Below are 22,189 nucleotides of genomic sequence, written 5' to 3' on the forward strand. Positions count from 1 at the left end.
TGGTTATTCATAAGAACACAAACTGAAGGTTAGGGTACCATAGTTTCCCACTTGCGAGGTTAAATACTTCATTTCAAAGATATGATAGATGGATATTTCTGAAAATAATTGCTTAGAATGTCTCCTTTCTATAGTAAGACATTTTGTGAAGCTGGCAGACATTAGGAAAGCTATCTGGAAACTTTTTTAAAAGAACATAAAATGCAAAGATCAGAAAGCGTTTTTTAACATGGTTATACTGAACAAAAGCTGGGTTCAATATTCACATTTCACTATCAGTTACTTGTAAATATTTTGCTTTTTTTTAAATGGGGGTCTTACTATGTTGCCTAGGCCAGTTTGAACTCCTGGATTCAAGTGGCATCATGCCCAGCTTGTTTCTTAAATTAAGACACAATCTGATGTCCTCCTGAGGTGAATGAATGCAGCATATTTACTATCACTGAACACATCACTGAACTACTGCTTGCAAATATTCTGCAATATACAAGTGAGTTTTATTAATAAGTATTACTCTAGTATGGTAACATGTCCTGGATTTTAAATATTATTGCATTTAGGTGACAATGCAGTATAAATTTATTAGAAAAAATGGCCACCCAGTTATGAAAATAAGGAAATCATTCTGCAGAAAATCTTATAAGTGAAATTAATTTCAACAAACAAAAATAAAGGAAATGTCTTTATGATAAACTTCCATGTAATTCAGTGATCATCAATAATGCAATTAGACTAATTTTATAGGTGAGAAAATTACTGAGCTTTATGGTTATTAGTCCTCACTAAAACACACCTTTTCCCTGTCTGAAAAGGAGACTGTCAAAACAGGTAATTATGGAAAAGCTATAAATAGTTTGAAAGAAAACAAGACTTGTCAAAAAAACTTTATTTTCTTTCTTCACATTTTACCTTATATCCAATTGGGCAAGTCAGAAAACATTTAATTTTATTAGTGTCTATCAAGAACTTCATACATTAAAGATGAAAACCAATATATTTTTTAACCCAAATGCTTTTCTGAAATGTATAAGTGAAAGAAAAATACATAATTTTAATAAAAAATAAATATCTAGATTATGGCATTTATTTTAAGCAAAAAGCCCTTCTTTATCTTCCATTGAAAATGGATCTTTCCTTTGGTACTAATGTACTGTTTGGGTAAAATCAATTTTCTCAGACAATGATATGATTGGATTCAAAGGACTGGGAGCACATTTAATATAGAATGCATTGAGCTATATTATTTTTTTACAATGGGCGGGTTATATATCATCATGGCAGTCATGCTTTAAAAGTTATATAAGATTACCATGAAGATTAAAATGAAAAGGTTTGATTCATACCAAGTGAAAAATAGTCATTTCTAATTTTAAATATGTGAGTGTCATAGTTAATACCCAACCAGGATTATCTTCCATATTGGGGAATGAGTCTAAGCATTTTATCTGAAGGTCTGAAAGTCTGTAGTTCTTTAAGTAATTAAACCTTCTACTTTGTCAATAGAGACAGTTTAAAACATAGATTATATTGTATTTGAAACTTTTTAAATGAATTCTATCTAGTTAAATACTAAGTCCATATTACTGATGTGCACTTTGAATTTAATAGAATGTCAGAAAACCATTACTTTTAAAATAAAAAATACAGGCATATAGCCTCAAATTTAAATGGTGTAGAAAGATTGAGTTGAAAAAGTAACATTTCCCCTCACATATGCCCAACTATCTACTTTCTCTTCCAGAGGCAGCTACTGTCTTCTCCTATAGATGCTAGTAGACCCATAATTTCATATTTTTTTTGCTATAATAATGATTAAGGACACCCAAATTTTACCATGTGAGGATTTTAGATAATGAAAAATTAGTCTGCTCTCCCAAGTGTATACATTGTATTGATTATAGATAGAGCAATAAGCATAAGAAGAAAGCTGACAATATTCACTAATGAAAATTATAAGGCATCAGAGGGGGCTTAGGAGCTCAGTGACAAGAATAGTTCAAAATACGTCCACAAAAGTCGATTACTTTCTAGTACTGGGGCCAAGTATGGAATATGTGATTCTATTTACAAAATTTTTTGTTTAACAAACTCTAGTAGAGGGCTGGGGATTTAGCTCAGCGACACAGCACCTGCCTGGCAAGCGCAAGGTTGTGAGTTTGATTCCCAGTACTGGAAAAAAAATAAATAAAAAAATCTAATAGAGTGTGTGAAAGGTAAAGCAGACATAAACATAAAGAAACAAAGTGAAGAAAGTTTAAAGTGAAAAATACCATGAAGCACTGTCTAAGAAAATATGGGTGAATGGAGATAGACTCACCTGTGCTGGGCATTATGTAGCTACAGAACATTTCAAATGTGGTAGGATGACTGAGGAGCTAAATTTTAAATTAAATTTAAACTTAATTTAATTTTCATTAATTCAAGTCAGAATAGCTACATGTGGCTAATGGCTACTCTACTGAATAATGATCATGCTAGGAAATATTAGTATGTTATGAGGAGAACTTTTAAGATGAAGGATTAATAAGCTGTAACAATGATATAACTGCTCCCATAAATTATAGCCACAATAATTTTTTCATAATCTTAAGTAGAAATCTTTCAAAGTTGGAAACACCCATTCAAAAGTGTAGCCATAAAAATATAACTGTGTAAAGGATAAAATAACAATATCCTGAAGTTAAGGCAAGCAAGAAGGGAAATACCATGAAGCTAAACCAAGAAAAAAAGACAAAAAATTAATTTCCATAACAGGAAAAGTGTCAATTATCTGATAAAAAGAGCACAACAGCACCTTATAAATATTAGTTGAGCTGAAATGAAGTGGATATTGTGGTTGGCGCTCCCTCACCAGGTCCTTTGCACCAGGTCCTTTACGCTCAGTGCTCTTCTGAGCGTGCTTTCTCGTTTGACACCATAGCGTGGGATATGAGAGGATTAACATACAGGTAACCCTTGACCAGTAATGGTTAGCCACTAAGAGGTGAAAACTTATTTGTTTTGGTAATGGAGAAATACAGCCTTTATATAGCAAATTCATAAAATACATAACACCACAAAGAAAACATTATAATCAATGGTCACTATTAATTTGTACTGTATTTATGTCCTCTTTTATGTTTTTTTATACATACACAAACTTCCTTTAAAAATAGCTTAAAAAAGAAAGTCAAGATCATAGGTATATAATTTTCTTTTTTTTAAAATTCATTCTCACATAATACGGGTTTTTTTTTTTTTGGTACTAGGAATCAAACTCAGGATCTTGTGCTTGCCAGGCAGGCGCTTGTGCCGCTGAGCTATGTCCCTGGCACATAATGTGTTTATAAAGGTTAAACACATAAACGAGATTAACCTGGAAATATGCAAACCTCACTTTCCAATTAGATTCACATTTATACCTTCATTGCTGATTGTGAGAACTTGTTTGAACTAAGGTCTCTAGGGGTTAATTCGCTAGCAGCACTTATCAATAAGAGATAATATACTTAGATTTTATAGTATGTGCAAATTTTCAAGTCTTTCATCTCCCAATAAGAATGTAAAGTCCAGCAAATTTTTCTCACGTCATTAGTTATATTCATCTCACTTAAATTCAGAAATAATTATGGGCTAGGAGTATAACTTGGTGGTAGAACACACGCTTAGAATGTATGAGGTCCTGGGTTTGACCCCAGTAATGTAACAACAAATAAATATAATTTCCTTTAAAATACAGGTACAAATAAAACAATAATTAATGTGCTAATTATTGATCCTAAATTATAAAGTATGTTAATGACGAAAAGAAAACCTAAATAAAAGAATGACTCAAGTTATCATGACACAAAGGCTAGTACAGAACCTAAAAGATTAATCATATTCATGTGAGTAGAAATTTTTTTACTGGGTCCTACTCTTACTTTCCTGACCAAGATTTGAACACTCAAAATTCCTGAGCATTCAAAACCCAATTCCCTTTAAAACAAGAAATATAGCTGGGTTACACACACCTGTAATCCCAGCACTCAGGAGGCTGAGGCAGAAGGACTGTTGTGAGTTCAAGGCCAGCCTGGGCTACTAAGTGAGCTCAAGGCCAACCTGAACTGCATAGCAAGACCTTGTCTCAAAAAGATTAAAGAAAAAACCCAAACAAACAAGAAATATAAGCAAAGATTAATTATCATCTGTGATGGACTTTTACATATGTCAGCTTGGCTAGGCTGTAGTATCCAGGCATTCAATTACACATTTACTGGGAAAGAAATCACTGCTCCCACAGGGAGTAAACTGCAGGTGTACTTGTAGGCTAAAGAATCAACTTTATTGTCTCTCAAGTACGTGGACAAATAATGAATGACATCCCATATTTTCATTCCAATAAGATTTTTTTGGCTGTAAAATTTTCAAGCACATCTGACACACAAACACAGTATCAGTAATACTACTAAGGAACATGTCGTTTTGTAGTAACAGAGCCAGCATGCACTCAGATTACAAAATGAGTTGGCCTACTAAATTTCATTACCTGGTATTGGTCATTTACATTTTGTGCTCCTATCTACTAAAGCCAGTTTTGGCTTTTATATAACTGATGTTGAATAAGTGATTCCAGAGAAAAGGAATATGATACTGGAGAGAATGGAACATGGAAGAAAAGCCAAAATAAAGGTATGCTCTGGAGCTGATTACTGCTGTGGGCAGTGAGATCTTTTGAGGCGCCATGTTGCATATGCTTGTCTGAATGTGCTTCACCTGTTTATCCAAGGGACAGAAAGGGAGCTTTCACCTATTAGTGGCTAACCATTACTGGTCAAGGGTTACCTGTATGTTAACCCTCTCATATCCCACGCTATGGTGTCAAACGAGAAAGCACGCTCAGAACAGCTCTGGTGGTGAGAAAACAGAGGAAGCTCTTAGGGCATACAAAGGGAAGACAAACACATAAAAGAAAATTACACAACTGGCTGCAAAGCAAACATTCAAAGCAGTACAGTATTTTGTGTCAGATGTAGATCAATATGCTTCTACTGGCTTCAACCACTGGTTTTCCATTGAGTGGCGTGCACTACCTGATAGGGTTGTGCCATGCCATCTGATGGGACAGTCATGCATGTACTACTGGTGATCCGGCAGTGAGACATACAAATTATGGCCTCATCGTGAATATATAAATTTTCTAAAAATGACAGTTTAAATGAATGTGGAGCTCAGAATTATATCTGTACTTTATACCAAAGCAAGATTCTTGTGGATTTTAATAACTAGTAAAGTAACACCAGGTATCACTTTTTAAGTGCTTATTCAGAAGTAGGTTCTGGATAAGCACTATTTTTTAATTTTATTTTGTGTTTTGGTTCTGGAGTTTGAACACAGGGCCTCACACATGCTAGATAAGGGTCCTACCATTGAGTTACACCCCCTACCCTTTTTATTTTAAGACAGGGTTTTGGTAAGTTAACCAGCCTGGCCTCAAAGTTATGATCTTCCTGTCTCAGCCTCCTTAGTAGCTGGGATTAAACTGTGTGGGCATGCATGTTGCTAGGATAATCCCTTAAGTGTTCTGGTATTTTCAGATTTCACATATCTCTTTTTTTAGTTTATTCCAAATATTTTTATATCAAAGCCCTAACATGTTCTCTTAAAATATATGACTCAAGAATTTCACTGCATACTTTTTAAAATATAATATTTCATGTGTAGAAATAAATATAGCTAATACATGCCTGTGTGTTCACCATCCAACTTAACTTACAGATAGGACCAAAGCCCTCTGTGATCTCCTTCAACATTCTCCTTCCTCAGAGGTTAATAACTGCCCTGAATTTCTTATCTATGTTTTCATGCATTTTTAATACTTTTCACTCCATAAACAACTAAAATGGTAGGTTACTTAATAGTTGTACTCTTATTTCCTAAGAGTTTTAAAAAACTGTACTACATTGTATATTTCCACTAACACAAATAATGGTAAAGGATGCATTTGTAGCTTATTGTATATTGAATGCATAGTCTTAATTTTTTCTGGTAGAAACCTCGGAGCTGCAGTTTAGCTTATTCATTTTACAGAAAAATATAACCATTTAATGTAATTGGCAGAGCTAGTCCTCACTGTCAAGCCCAATCAGCCCAATCTGACTTACTCTGTCAGAAAAGTCTGACTTAGTTTTAAAATTCAAATAAATGTGTTATTATGCAACTTTCTCACTTGTGAATTTTAATTTTAAGGTGATAAATGGATAGCTAGTTAGCTAAAGAGACAAAGAAGCTGTAAGTCATGGATGGGAAGCCTTTAAGAGCTCTCAGTGATAACAAACAGCAGGTTGTGGCACCTATGCCACAGGTTTGCCACCACTACAATAAGTCATGGATTCTTGCATGAATTTGTGGCCTGGATGAAATCATGTGTGCTCCTTCTAATCATTTTTATTGTAGCTGTCTCTGTTTTGCTCTCTAGAGACTCTCCTTTGGGTGAGATTCACTTTCAAATCCCCTCTTTGGTGACCTGGAGATTTTAAAACTCCAAGGCAAAGGACTATTGTAACATTTAGTATAGATAAGGGGTAAGGTTTTCTTTTGAAAGGTGAGAGGGAGGTGACTTTGAAAGAAATCAGAAATAAAACTGTCAGACCAGAAAGAGTTTTGAGGCAGATTATTTTTTGGAAAGGGTGCATATGGAAAGAAAGAATGTGGAAATTCATTTCAAAAAGCTACCAATAACTGTATATTCAATAGGAAGTCTTTGTGTAACCAGTGATATAGGCACTCTATTTGAAAATGACTAGTCAGTGGTAGGATTGGCAAACTAGGATGTCTGCTCACTGTTTTCATAAATAAAGTTTTATTGGATACTGCCACACTCATTTATATACTGCCTAAAACTGCTTTCATGCAACAATAGCAAAGTTGACTAGCTGCTAAGAGACCATTTGGCTCTCTAAATAATCTGAAATATTTGATACCAGGTGTTCTAGAAACAAATGTGGCACTCTTCATCTATAGTATTGCTTATGCATTTATAAATTTTTTTCCAATCAAAGTCATATATTCACATAGTTTTTAGGGCCCTATCGTTCAAAAAGACTTGTTGAAGCCAGACATGGTGGCACATGGCTGTAATCCCAGCACTCAGGATGCTGAGGGAGAAGAAGCCCAGTGAGATCAAGGCTACCTTGGGGTACACAGTGAGAACTTGTCACCCCCTTATACACACAAGGTATAAGACCTTATTATAAAAATAGCATCTCCCTATTCTTTTACTGATGTTTCATTGTCTTCTTGCAGTGTTTGGGATCAAACTCAGGGCTTCACACATGCTAGGCAAGCACTTTAGCACTGAGAGGCATCCCCAGACCTTACTTGATGTTTATAGTCATAGCAAGTCACATCAAAGAGCCAAACGGTGTCCAGCAGTTATAAAGTAGGTTTTGCTTTTAAACACTCCATAATATCTAAGTAATACTCTTATATTACTCCTTCATTTTTCAGTTCTAAGCACTGCATATTCACTTCTCATTATTGGAAGTGAGGACTTTATCACATTTTTCTTATTCACTAATACTCTCAAAAAGATCAATATTCAATATTTACATTATTATGAGTAAACAGTATAAACAAGTGAGTCATGCAGCACACTAGGGTTCTTTTTCTTTTCCTATCAAAGTTTTATTTTTCTTGAAGTTAATCTAAATGAATTTTATTTTCCATGTACTTACTTACAAGTCCACTTGCTATAGTCTGATGTACTAGGGTACTGTATTTCATGATTTGGGAAAAAAATTGCTCATGGATCCTACTTACCCATATTACTGATATGGTTGCCCTCATGCCCTCATGCTCTAGTACATTTAGCCTAAGCTATAGCTTTCTTTTTTTTTGTCTTTTTGAGACAGGGTCTTGCTATGCAGTTCAGGCTGGCCTTGAGCTCACTTTGTAGCCCAGGCTGGTCTCGAACTCGCAATGATCCTCCTGCCTCAGCCTCCGGAATGCTGGGATTACAGGTGTGTGCCACCATACCTGGCAGCTGTAGTTTTCTTTCTTGATCTTACTTCTCCCTTTTTCTTTGCTCACTCCTTTTGTAACTTCCTGAAAGTTTCTAGAGGTTAAATCTACAGGAATTTGCTCATCTAAAAAAGTTTATTCCACTCAAACTTACACGATATCAATGAGTATAGAAGTCTAGGCTGGCACTTACTACTCATCCAAATGTTGAAAGAATTCCTCATCTCACTTCCAGTGTTGCTAGTTCTCTAATTTTCTTTCCTGTTTTTCACCTATCTTTCTGCACTATTTCATACGAAATTGCTTCAGTACAAAGTCTAACACTTCCAGTAAATATTTCATTTCTTTCTTTCTTTTTTTTTTTTTTTTTTGGGGTTTTGGTTTTTCTCTGGTACTGGGAATCGAACTCACGACCTTGCACTTTCCAGGCAGGCACTGTGCCTCTGAGCTAAATCCCCAGCCCCTTTATTTCTATTATACTTCTTTTTCCAAGAGCTTTTTGTTAAATTTTTCTTCTCTCATGTAGTATTATGTTCTTGTTCAATGATTTCAAAATCTCTTATCTCTGAAAATAGTAGTTGTCTTAAGTCTTTAAGTTGCCTTTGCCTATTTATGTGTGTAGCTTTCTGTTTTTATATTCTCCTGTGATGTTGGATATTGACATAAATCTGGCAGCTTTGGTGCCATAGATGAGACTTGTCAACTCAGTTTCACTGAATAGTAATCTAATTGAGATTTTAGGTCCTTCTTCTTGGCAGGTCAGAATCCCCAGAGAAATATCTTCTAATACCCTGCCTGGAGCATAAAGGCCTGTTTGTCTTTGTTCCTGGATCCTAGTAGGGAAAAAATAAGTCTAGAGGTCTCATTTTCAGTATGCATGTATTCATTTAATTCCTCTGTTTTTAGAATGGTACTTCTTTCCTTAAATTTGTCCGGAAAAGTCTGGACTATTTTCTCTTTCCCAAGAATAAACATCCAGTTTTCAACTAAATAGAGAAGAAATTGCCTGGTTGTACACTATCACAAAGGAAATTGAACAGCATCTTTTTCTTCTTTTCATATTTAACACTGACGTAAGGCTATGTTAATGATTTATGTTCAAATTTTATCAATTACTTCAAGGATGTCCCTTATAGCAAAGTTTTTTTTGCCCCATTCTGGAATCATATGTTACATTTAGTTCTCATATTTATCAGTCTTTCTTAGCTGTTCATGCTTTTTTTTTTCAGTTGTTCATGATACTAACATAACTGGTTTTATGTTTTATGAAATGTCTTACAATTTAGATTTTCTGGTTGTTTTCTCATGATTATATAAGGATTATGCATTTTTTTAAAGAATACTAAATTATTTTCAGTTCCTCAAACAAGGAGGCACATATAATGTCCAGTTTGTTCTATTTTGTTAAAATTTTTGACCATCTGGTTAGTAAGTAATCTATAAGGATATACCTTGAGACTGTATAAATGGGCTGCTACCCAAAAGAATATGAACTAATGGTTTGAGTATACATTGATGATTTTCCCTGGAATCAATTATTACTTTGGTAGTAAAAAAATGTTGATTTTCCAACTCATGACCTCATATTTGCTGGTTGAAATCTAATTGCTCTTAAAAAGATTTTCACCCAGGTCATGGTTTATAACATCAGTTCAACTCCTTTAAACTTTCCTGGCACTACCAGTTACTGAGTATTTTGGGGCTTTGTGTTTCAAAGTGGGTTACTTCTGGACTTCTTCACTACAGATGAGCATTCATTATACTCACTTCTACTACAGTTCCTACCATTTGTTCATCTTCCAAAACATGGTTGGGCTTTGCCTCAATTTCCTTTGACCCTGTGGGTTTCTGTCTTTAAAAATATACTGTTACTTTCATTAGACTTGAGAAAGAAAGCTCATGTGTTTTATCCTCCATTTTTATTTGAAAGACCACTATTTTTTCCCTGGTTTCAAACTTCACAGAAATGATATACTGTATGAAATCTTGTGGAATTTTCTTTTTTTGCTCAACATTGTGCATCTGAAATTTATCTATGCTTATACACACAACTCTAGTTCATTTATTTTTAAGGAATGATGTTATATCTCAGTGTTAAATATAATGATGTTATATCCTATGCTGCAATTAAAAAAAATCAGTTTCCACTACATTCCTAAAAATAACATACTAAGGTTTAAGGGGGGAATAGGGGATCTATTTTTCAAGAAGAACATATATTCCATCTTTGCAATTTAAGTCAATAGAAAAGTAAGATTATATATGCAGAATGTCAGTCTCAAGACATTTCAATTATGTAACTTATAAAACGAGCCTAATAATACCTAGCACAGAGAACTCAATGTCAGTTACTTGGAGACAACATTGAAATGAGCCTCAGGAATTCAGAAATAAGATTCCTCTCTGAATGCTAATCTGCAAGATTGACACATTATAGGTCAGAGAAAAGATATGAAATGAGTAAAACAAAAGAATAGCTATGGGGCCAGCAACTGGGTAGAATTTACCTTATAATAATTCATTAAATGTTTCATTTTATCTTTTGGTTATTTGTATACATTTTTGAAATGGTTTTTTTCTCTTAATATGGTATAACTAGAATCTGAGAATTTAAAAGTGACTGCAGTAGAACAGTGTTTGGTGATAGGAAGAAGTAAGGTGATATTTTAATAGAAGTAGCAGTTCACTTGAGGTAGGAATGCTAGTGTGGATGAACTGAGCAGCTAAGACTCGGGAAGACACTGAAGGGAGAAGACTGTAAGTCAGGTTCTCATCTCTACCATCAGTGTGGGAGAGTGGCCTGGATGCTGTCAAAGATAAAAATGATGACCAGGTACAGAGAAATATACTTAGATTACAAAGCTCCTCCAATTCTCTAGGGTCACAAAATGGAAGCATATTTTGGTAGTGCCCCGGGAAAGAAAGAAGTCAAATCTACCTTCTATGGGGAGTTGGAAAGTAAGCACAATTCATTCCGAGGAAAGAAGGGAGTCACTATCTTTCAGACACAGGAGAGTACACCTGAGACCTGTCTTAATTACTTTGCCATTGCTGGAACAAAATACAAGTTAAGGAGGAGACATTCACAAATTAAAGGAGGAGAGGTTAATTTTGGGCTCACCGTTCGTAGTGGTTTCAGTCTATACTCAGTTGGTTCCAAGGTAGGGTGGCATAGCAGAGGAAAAATAATTGATAGCATGGCAGGCAGGAAGCAGAGCAGGATCAGGGGAGAACTAAGTGTATACATACCATCCCAGGCCACCTCCACAGAGACCAACCTCCTTCCACCAGGCTTCAACTCCTAACATCACCCCTAGGATCCAGTCACCTCCCCAAAGCCCCACCAATTAGTACCTGAGGCCTTGGGGGCATACCTAGATACAAACTATAACAATACAAAGCAAAGTCTCTTAAGAAAATATCAATTATGAATGGTCATGTGCTAACAAAGAAATAGAAATTGCTGATCTCTAATAAAGAGAGTCAGGAGGAAAGAAAAAGTGTGTGTGTGTGTGTGTGTGTGTGTGTGTGTGTGTGTGTGTGTACTAGGGAAAGTATAGAGAAGAAAAGAACTTTGTGATTAATAGGAGGAAACATGAGATGGCTCTTTTTGGACAATCCAGAATGATAAGAATGGGTGTCACAGATGAGGAATGACTCAAGTCTCTTTGTTCTAATTGGAGCTTGTTTGAGGTGCAAGAATTACCGAAATTTTTCAGGAGTGGTGCCTGAGGCCTGACAGAAAAAGGTTTCAAAGTTCTGGGATAGGGAAAGTACCTCTCTCTCCCTCTGGGAATAGTAACTTTTATTATGGCCAAGAGAAAGGGGAATTAAAGGTCTCCTCTATCCACGTGACTGCTGTAAACTCTTGGGGATACTCCCAAATCTTAGATTGCATTTTAAAAAATTATCCCAAAGATTATTGATGGTGAAAAGAAGGGTCTGAAAAAAGGAGGCCAAGGCAGAAGCAACATACAAAGCTAGAAATGGGACAAAAGATGCACTTACTCAGTCACTGCCCAAATGAACACTTCTGAAGTCAATGTAAGAGGAATGGAAAAAAGTAATGATAGAACTGTCAGGTAATGGGTCACCACTCTCAACAGGGAGGCTGAGTGCCAAAGCCCATTTATATTGTCACCAAGGTTTACAGTTGTGAAGAAATACAGGAGTCCTAGGTGGCAGAAAGATGAGAATGTCTCTAGCTATAAGGTACAAAGGCAGTATACCAGTAAACTTGGAAACTCTCATTTTATGAAGGACATTTATTTCTTACAAAATAACTTTAGAACTCTTTATGCTATTGCTTTAAACTCAAAATTATGAAATAATCATGTTTTTAAAGCACATATTCATAGCATTTTATTCTATCACCAAAGCAGTAAGTTTTTAAAGTTTTAAATAAAAATTAAACTTAATATTAATTACTAACTACTACTACATGTTACTTGCTAATTGTGTATTTTAGTTTCTTTAGATATTTGCTAGAGTTAAATATATAAAATTAAGGGAAATCTAAGTACATGTTTGGGTAAGACTGAGATTCAGTATTTCTCAAACTTCTGAACTGAAATATCGGTAACAGCAAAAAGAAATCTCTGGAGCTAGGAGAAATAATCAGATGTGAGTGATGGTAAGTACTAATTTTTCTAAAAAGTATATTTGATATTTTTAAAAATTTTATTATTTCACTTAATAATTTACAGGAATTTTGTTATATTCCATAAAATAGACACTTATTTTATCACATAGTGTTTTATTAATATATATTAGTATAGCATATTAATAGATTACTTTATCATTAAATGTTTAAAATTATTTCCTGTGAACTAAATAACACCTTGTGTAGATGCACCATATTTTTTTCCTCGAGGCTCTGTGTACAAGTTTGGAATACAAATTGTCGATTGAAAAGTACAGTATTATAAACACAGGCTACCTGGATGTTCTCCTTGTGTATTCTTACCTCCATGGTAGGTGGAGTATTTCTTTTTCTTCTAATCCAAGCTAGAAAGAAAAATAAATAATATTTAAGTATTGGTTCTCTGTAATTTATGTAAACCTTTTATTCACTTATACATAAAAATATTTTTGAGCACCTACTACATATTATTTTGCATACTGGAGATGCAGAAGGGATTGAACAGCTCAAGGTCCCTCCTCTGCTTGAGCATGTACACTATTGAAAGGGGTTCAGAAGATCAGCACAGAAACCTATCAAGTGGTGATTTGTGTCATGAAAAAATACAACAGTGGAGGAAAGATAAGCACAAAGTGGTTTTGTATCTTTACAATCACAGCTCATAAACATTTGAATTCAATTTAGTGTATTTATAGCATACAGGCCAAATCACAATATAAGTAAACCTCAAGGTAATACAAAAATTATATTATTTTGGAAACTTGAATTAGTTATGCTTTAACTTAGCAAAGAGGAGACAATGAAAAGTTTTGATTACAAGTACTTCTCTTCTCCAGCAAGCAGCCTCCTCCTATGGCTGAAGCATCATCAGGTTTTAGCTCTAACACTTGGGAGATAGGTGCCGAGATAGAGAGAAGCACATGTGTTAGTGCCTGTTATAAAATTGTGCTAGACACTTTAGGGCAAAGAGAAAGGAGGGTGCCTCTGAGAAAGTTGTAAGAACCACACAGAAGACACAGTAGAGCATAGTGCTTAGGAGACTAAATTATAGAGCCAGATTCTCTGGGTTTAAATTCCAAACCCATCAATAATAATAATCCATCATTAATAGCTATGTCACCTGATACAAATTTCTTAAATTTCTAAGCATCAGATTTCCAAATCTGTAAAATGAAAATTATAATAGCATTACAGTACACTAAACTTCACACACACACACACACACACACACACACACACACACACTTCACACACTTAGCCCAGTCTGGCACAAAAGAAACATAAAAGACTCAAACAAAGATCAGTAATATCTGCTTGGGATATCAGTATATAAGAAAGTATACTGTAGGGAACACGGCCTTTAGAAAGCAGAAAACCACAGTTTTATTACTGTATTCCACTAAATATTCATTATAAAATTGAAGTATGCTTATCTTATAGGGGAATTACACAATTTTCCAAGTTTATACACTAAATAGTAATGGCAGGATTTGAATCCAGATCTGACTCCGTATCTGGCTCCAAAAACCATCCATGCTCTACGGAGAAGTCTTCTGCACTTTAGTGAGAAACATGCAACCCCTTCCTCCCATTAAACCAGGACAGAATAGATGAGACCTTAACTATATATCACAAAATAAGAATTATGGACCCCACTCTATAGATTGGGAAACTAAGGCTCAGACAGATTAAGTAACTTGCCTATGCTTCTAATTAGTAGCAGACTGGGAACCAAAACCTGGCTGAAATGGTTGTAAAAGTCTGAGTTCTATCTATTTATCAGCTACCTTTTCTTCAGATTAGCTTTACTAGCCTGCATCCAAGTACTGAGGGCAGTGGGAACTATCCTTGTGAAAAGCCCAGCAATGAGTAGTTTTGGGTGTGGAAATGGCAATGTTTAACTGTAGACCTGTTTCTTCTGTTCTCTTGCACTGATCCCATATATGTGTACCTCCAGTATAGTTGCAGTGTTTTCCATTCTGTTTCTGAACTTCTACTCCTGTTATTCTTTTCTGCATTCTCTTTCTTATTACCTTTCACTCTTATTTGGCCCATTTCTACCAAAACTTGCATAGATGGCAAGCGCAAGGGTAGGTTGGATAAAATATAAGGGACAGAAAGAGGGTTGCTGTCTGTTGCTTGCTGCTTGCTGCTTGCTGCCTTGCTGTCATCTGCCTGCCATGAATTATTTTTCCTCTGCAATGTCTCTCTGCCATGCTTAGACCCCTGCCTTGGAGCCAGCCAACCATGAGAGGTTGTAGCCAACCTCTACAAACTGTGAGTCAAATAAACCTTCTTTACTTTAACTTTGGGTGTGGGGTATTTTGTCTCAGTAACAAGAAAAGTAACTAAGATACACACTTTTTACTAATGATTACTGAATATTCTAGTCCATAAACACATACCAGTGTGTAAGATCTGATGAAAAAGTGTAGTGACATAATGCACACCATCATCATGAAAAAAAACTTCAAAATAACAATTTGTTTTACATATGAGTCTATAATATGGCATCTACAGTTCTCTTGGAATGTTAGAAAAAGAAAAATGCTTTAATTGAACCAAATCATTAAAAAAATCCAACTATGTAAAAACAGGAAAACTCTGCTATGTGTTTTCTAAAGTTTACTGGTTTTATGTTTATAAAGTTCATTCACAAATGTAGGAATGTGATGGAACTCAAACTACTGAATGTATCACATACCACCCAGTCTATTCACTGCCAAGGGATGCCATTCTCTACGGAAAGATATAAGGGCTTCTTTTAGCTTCATTTTAAAGAACTGTGTAAAAGATTTTTGCTTTACATAGGTATATAAATGCAACTGCTGAAATAAATATATTTAATTTATGATTCCACAATAAGCACATATTTAAAATATCTTGAGATGATAGTTGTTGTGACTGTGATGTAACCATTACATGTTATAGCTGGAAATCTTTGAAAAGTGATCACTCATTTATATAATCAGTTCCACTTTCCCAACTTCTATAAGAAACACAGGAAATGTTCTGCTGCAGGCTGGCAAAGATTAGGTGGAAGAAGGAATAGAGGTAGGCATTACTATTAAATCATTACTTTTTAAATCTTAAAACAATCTTAAAAGAAAACTCTATCCAATTATAAACTATATACTGATTTTGCCATTGCTAATTATATCAAAGTGGATTCTATACTAGTCCTCATTATAATTTAATGCAACCATCATTTGAAGAGAATTTAGCAAGATAACTGGACAGTTTATGCCTTAAGATCCTAATATTCTTTCACCAATACTTATTTACATTCTCATTAGTATGCATGAAATTTTCATTGAACTTTAGTACTACTATTGGAACATAACAATCTATAATGAGTGTAAAGTGAGCATGCAAATTAATCACTCATTAATCACTAAGAGAGACTGGAAGAAGCAGTCAGGAAAATACTTTACAAAGCATACATTCTGCAAATCTTCATAAATACTAAAAATATCCAGTACACTCAGAAAACCTGCCAACAGGCTATGGTTAAATAAGATATTCATCACCAGATTTAGTTAGGTGGCTACTTAGAGCCAAAAGTATGGAAAATTTATCAACAGAGATATTACATTAGAAATACATGTCATTTACTTAAGGATGAGACTATAACAAAGCCTCATCTTTTACAAGAGGATATTTGCCAGCTTTGAGTTTTTAAACTTCATAAAGAATAACAAATAGAAAAAAATCTACACTTTTAAACTGTGAAAAATTCTTCAAAGGATATATTATGAAACGAACCATTTTCTGTTACTGCTTTTTTGTTTTGCTTTGTTTTCAGTTTTAGATTTTTCTTTTTCTTTTTTTTTTTTTTTTGTCTCAAAGATTGGACCCAGAGCCTCTCCACTAAGCTAAATCCCCAACTCTTTTCTATTTTTTAAATCAGGATTTCACTAAGTTGCCCAGGGTGGGTTCAAACTTGCTATCCTTCTGCTACAGTCTCCCAGAGTGCTAGGATTACAGGAATACAGCACCATGCCCAGCTAGTTAGCGACCTTTAAGTATTAAGGATGTTATTAGGATAAGATAGCACATTAAGGTACAAATTTTATGATGCTGTTCTTAATCAAATATATTGAGATATCAATTATATACAAACACTGAATATAGGTTACGTGTAAAATTTCACAAAATCTGACTAATATGCTCTGCCTATGACCAGCATCGCAATCAGTACAGAGAACATTTCCATTGACCCCCCCCTACACACAAAGTTCCCTGTTGTCTACTTACATGTAAATACTCACCTTGCCCTATTCAAGTCCCCAAGCAACGAGGGTTATACTTAGGTTATGGTAGCTCAGTTTTGTTTTCTCTATAATTTCTATAATGGAATCTTTGGCAATATGTATCTTCTTAACATCTGCCTTATTTTCCTCAGCAGAATGTCCTTGAGGTTCGCCCATGTTACGGTGTGATGAACAGTCTCTTAATGTAGTCTCCACACCTCCTGCTTATTTATATGCATGACTCTTCCTACTAAGTGAGGGCAAGACCTTGATTTAGTACCAGCTATGAAGACATGGCACAAGTGATAGCATATATGTAATTACACGATTATATTAGAAAAAAGGGTACCACACCATCTTGCTGTAGACTTTTGTTCCCTTACTGGTTGTAAGAAAAAAGTAGTCATGTTAAGAAACTCCATAGGGTAAGAAGAGACTGTGGTAACCTTTAGGATTTAGGGTTCTTGCAGGACAACACCTGGTGAACAACTGAAGTTCTCAGTCCTACAGCTGCAAGGAACTGAATGCTGTTAACAACCACCCAAGTAAGAAGGTGGATCTTTACCTCGTTAAGCCTCCAGATCAGAACTCAACTCTAGCTGACACCTTGATCATTCTCACAAGGGCCTATGTAGAGAATCCATCTAGACTGTGCCTCAGCTACTAACCCATAGGAACTGTGAGATAATGTGTCATTGTTAGCCAGTACTTCTATGGTAATATAAACAAACAAAAGTAAAAAATACACACATTAAGCTTATCAGGAGTTCCTTTTTTTTGATGCATCAAAGTATGATATTTGCTTATTCATTCACTAATTAGATGATTATTTGGGTAGTTTTCAGGTTGGGGTTACTATGAATAAAACTGTTATGAGAGATTTGAGTATAAATATCTGGGTTGACTTATGTCTTTATGTTCTGGGTAAAGACCTAGCAAAATTTCTAGGTTGTAGGATAGCAGAAATTTATGAAAATTTAAGGTACTTTATATTGGTGAAGTGTCTATTCAAATCTTTTGACCATTCTTAAATTCCAATCTTTCTTGGTGAAATGAAATCGGTTTAAGTGAAATCCTTAAATTAAGTGAAATCCTTCAATCTTTTTTTCCAAAAACAGGTTATAGGTATTCTAGGTTCTTTGCATGTTGATATAAATCAATTTAGAACAATATTTTTAAAAGCCCAGAATATTTTGATTAGGAATACAATGAATCTACAGATCAAGCTAATGAGAAATAATATTGTTAAAATACTGACTCTTTGGATCAGTGAAAATTATGTCTCTCATTTAATTTATCTCAGGAATGTGTTTTATTTTTCAGTGTTTAGATCTTAGATATAGTTTTATATATTTATCCCTAAATACTTCACATTTGAAGTGTATTTTGATGCTAAAATTTAAAACTATAGTTAGCAATTATTTGGTATTAAAATGTGGATATTCAACTAATTTTAGCACATTGATTGCCTTAACACTTTCAAAAATGTACCATTTACTAATTTTTGTTATTCATTTTGCTATTCACTCATTAATTTTGTATACTGAGGACAGTGCATACTATATGTAATCATGTCATCTGTAAATATAGTTTTCTTTGTCCTTTCTAATTTGTATTTATTGTATTTCTATTGTCTATTTCCTTGTCTAGGATTTTTCAAAATGATGAAAAATACAAAAGCGATACAGGATATTTTTGTCTAGTTCTCAATTCTAGGGGAAAGTATTTTCTCTTTCACCATTGACTGTGAGTTCAACAATAACTTTTCTTCTTGGTTAATATTCATAATAGGTTGAAGAACTTCTTTTTCATCTGAAGTCTGAGGGGTTTTTAGTCATAAATGTGTTGAATTTTGTCAGTTGCTTCTTATACCAACTGAAATTAACAATTATTTTTCTTTTATGTTGACTATAAGTAGGATTTTCTCTTCAGTTATTGCTCTGTTTGTCTCATCCCTCTAAGTTGCCTTCCCCACAGGATAAAATCCTCTACCAAGGGGGACACTCACTGTGTAAGAGTTCCTGGTTTATGTTGGATGTTGTTATATAACTATAGGTCTTACTCTAAGGGTTAGAGATACTAAATTAGCAGTTATAACTGATTGTCAGTTTCCAGGCTGTGCTTGATGATATTGTTAATGCTAATTGTACTACTTTACCCAGGATGCCATATATATCATCAAAAACTGATCACTCTTGTATGACAACATTGTGATAATCTGGGGTCATAATCATCCCCACAGTCTAGTACCAAAGGACTGGGTCCTAAGCTAAATAGATAGCAAATTCTTATCCCTAATAAAGTGGGAAGATAGGACCTTGGGCCAGAGAAAAAGACCAACAGCCAGCTACATCTAGAAGAACTCTCAGAGGAATAGACATTTCCTAGAGAATCCTTGATACCAGAAATAAATATACCTAAGAAAAGAAAAATATAAGCAACAACACAGAAAACAAATTAAAATTTTAAAAAATAGCAAATGATAAGACATGGAAGCAAAATGCAATCCTGGGCTTCCAGCCCACACAGGACAAATCCAAGGGACAACAAAATAGAGGAAATCAGAATTCATCCACTTGAATCTTTTGGAGTGACAACAGCAAAAAAAAAAAAAAAAAAAAAACACACACACACAAACATGTTACACAGAAAAGCAGAACAGAAATAATTTCACAGGATAATAAAGAGATTACAACCATAATAAAGGACTTGCTCAGCAAATCTAGAATAGACATAGATAAAAAATAGAGAGGCACAGAAAAATGATGGAAACCATAAATGCCCAACAAAGGAAAGAAATGGAATCCATGAAACAGATTCAAACAAATGATCAGGACATTAAAAATTCCATTGAAAGTTTGCAAAACCATCTGAAAGAAAGTGAAGATAGACTATCAGATTTAGAAGACAGATCACAGTTAGAGATTACAAAAGAAAGATATTAAACATAGCAAGGGGCCATGAAAAAACAATCCAACAGCTGCAAGATAATGCAAAGAAGAAAAATGTAAAATTGTTTGGAGTCAATGAAAAAAGCAGTAGTCAACAGATGCAGTGAAAGCTGTCCTAGTAGGTAAATGAATAGTGGTAAACTCTCACATCAGGAAAACAGAACAAGCTTAAATAAATAACCTAATGTTGAACCTCAAACTTCAAGCTCAAAGCTAGAAGAAGAGAAGAAATTATGATGATCAGAGTACAAATTAATGCAATTAAGAGTAAGAAAACAATACAGAAAATAAATGAATCAAATAGTTGTTTCTTTGAAAGAATAAATCAAATTGACAATGTTTCTCTGATGTGAGAAACTGAAAGTGTAAACAAAAATCAAAATACATAATAGATATTGTGAAATAAGAAGAAATTGTTTGAAAGGAAAGGGAAATGTGGCAAGAGGGGGAATGAATGTAAAAGAAAAAATGAGAAAAAAAAGGATAGAATGGAAACAAAGCTTTGTAAATAAGGAAGGGAATGGGAGGGAACAAATAGGAACTAAGACATACCATATACAGGTACAAGTTCCCTATGATGAATGTGATCATTATGTATATCTAAATTGTAGCAATAAACTTAGTAAATATTAAAAAAAAGAGGTTCCTCAACATGATGAAAGGCATCTAGAAGAAAACCCTACAGAATACATGGTATTTAATGGAGGAATTTTCAGGTAATTCTCTTATTCAGCAGTGTACTGGAGGTTCTAGACAATGTAAATGGATAAAAAACGGAAATATGGCATTCAGGTTGGGAAGAAAAAAATTCTTTATTCACAGGCTATATAATGTTTTATGTAAAAAAATCTGATTAAACTAACAAAAAACTATGAGTGAATTAAGCAAAGCCATAGACTGTAAGTCCAGTAACCAGAATGTACTTCCTATTTATACAAAAACAATAATCAGAAATGTGAAATTGAAAAGTAAAGTAAAATATCAAGTAAAATAACATTGAGAATGTAAAGTATTTAGGGATAAATCTAACAAAGATGTGTAATATATGTACAACAAAAACTAAAAACTTTGCTGAGAGAATAAAAAGCCTTGAGAAATAAATAGATACAAATGTTTGGGATTCTTATTATTAAAGATTCTTATTATTAAAATGTCAATTATTTACAAAGCATAATTAAAACTCTAGAAGGGATTCTGAAGAAACTAACAAGCTGATTCTAAAATTTATATGGAAATGCAAAAAACCTACAATCATCAAAACAATTTCAAAAAAGAATACAATGTTGGAAAACTAATAGTTACTGATATCAAGACTTAAAAAGCTATAGTTATCAAGGAACTGAAGCCCGCAGTCAAACAGTCAGAGGGAATCGGAAGTCAAGCAACAGCCAGCTAAATGAGCTTTGAAGCCATCCTGTGGCTTGGTACCAGCCACACCATTGAGCTAGAAAGTGCATCATGCCTGAGCAAAGGCTTGAGACAATTGTAGATACAAATGTTTGCATGATTCAGGAACAAGAGTAGGATGTACACTATCACCACTTGTATTCTCTATAGTTCTTAAAACACTAGCTATAGCAATTAGACAAGAGAAAGAAATGAAATGAATGTGCACAGAGAAAGAAGTTAAATTATCATTATTTGTAGATGACATGATCTTCTACATAGAAGACCCCAAAAATGCCATTAAAAGACTTCTGGAATAACCAAATTCAACAGTGTAGCAGGATATAAAGTCAACACTCAAAAATCAGTAGTGTTCCTATATACCAACAACAAATTCACTGAGAGGGAATGTAGGGAAGCAATACTTTTAACAATGGAATCAAGAAAAACAACATACAGTAAAACCTTGATCTGTGAGAATAATTTGTTTTTGTATTCCAAAAGCACTAGTACATCAAACTGTACATCAATGCAGAAAGAGAGAAGCGGGGAAGAAGAGAGGAAAAGAGGAGAAGCAGAGAGAGAGAGAGAGGGAAGGAATCCAAGGTTTGACTACACTTAGGAATTTAACCAAGAAAGTTTTTTTACTTCTTTTTTTTTTTTTTTTTTTTTGGTTTTGATTTTTCTCCAGTACTGGGAATCGAACTCACGACCTTGAGCTTGCCAGGCAGGCGCTGTACCGCTGAGCTAAATCCCCAGCCCTGAACCAAGAAAGTTAAAGACCTCTACAATGAAAACTATAGTGCTCTGAAAAGGGGGAACAGGGTGTATCAGAAAATGGAAAGATATCCTCTGTTCCAGGATTGACAGAACCAATACAGTTAAAATGGCTATACGTCCAAAATGGTTATATAGATTTAATGCAATCTCAATGAAAATACATTAACAATTCTTACAGAACTGGAGAAAATAATCCT

The 22,189-nt window shown here is 34.3% G+C and overlaps 1 protein-coding gene across 4 annotated transcripts in view; it reads right to left on the reverse strand.

The window, feature by feature from the left end:
* Ndufaf2 (NADH dehydrogenase (ubiquinone) complex I, assembly factor 2) overlaps positions 1-22,189 on the reverse strand; it is a 94,419-nt gene that overhangs the window by 22,707 nt on the left and 49,523 nt on the right. For all 4 annotated transcript variants that reach the window (XR_001235670.1, XR_001235671.1, XM_013518417.1 and 1 more), the window contains exon 3: positions 12,920-12,987. Coding sequence is in view for 2 of the 4 variants with exons in the window: in XM_013518417.1 (XP_013373871.1) it covers positions 12,920-12,987 (68 nt within the window). In the remaining 2 variants the exon portion in view is untranslated. The remainder of the gene's footprint in view (positions 1-12,919; positions 12,988-22,189) is intronic.

Source organism: Chinchilla lanigera, unplaced genomic scaffold, assembly GCF_000276665.1.
Source record: "Chinchilla lanigera isolate Chin_1 unplaced genomic scaffold, ChiLan1.0 scaffold00045, whole genome shotgun sequence".
Taxonomy (NCBI): domain Eukaryota; kingdom Metazoa; phylum Chordata; class Mammalia; order Rodentia; family Chinchillidae; genus Chinchilla; species Chinchilla lanigera.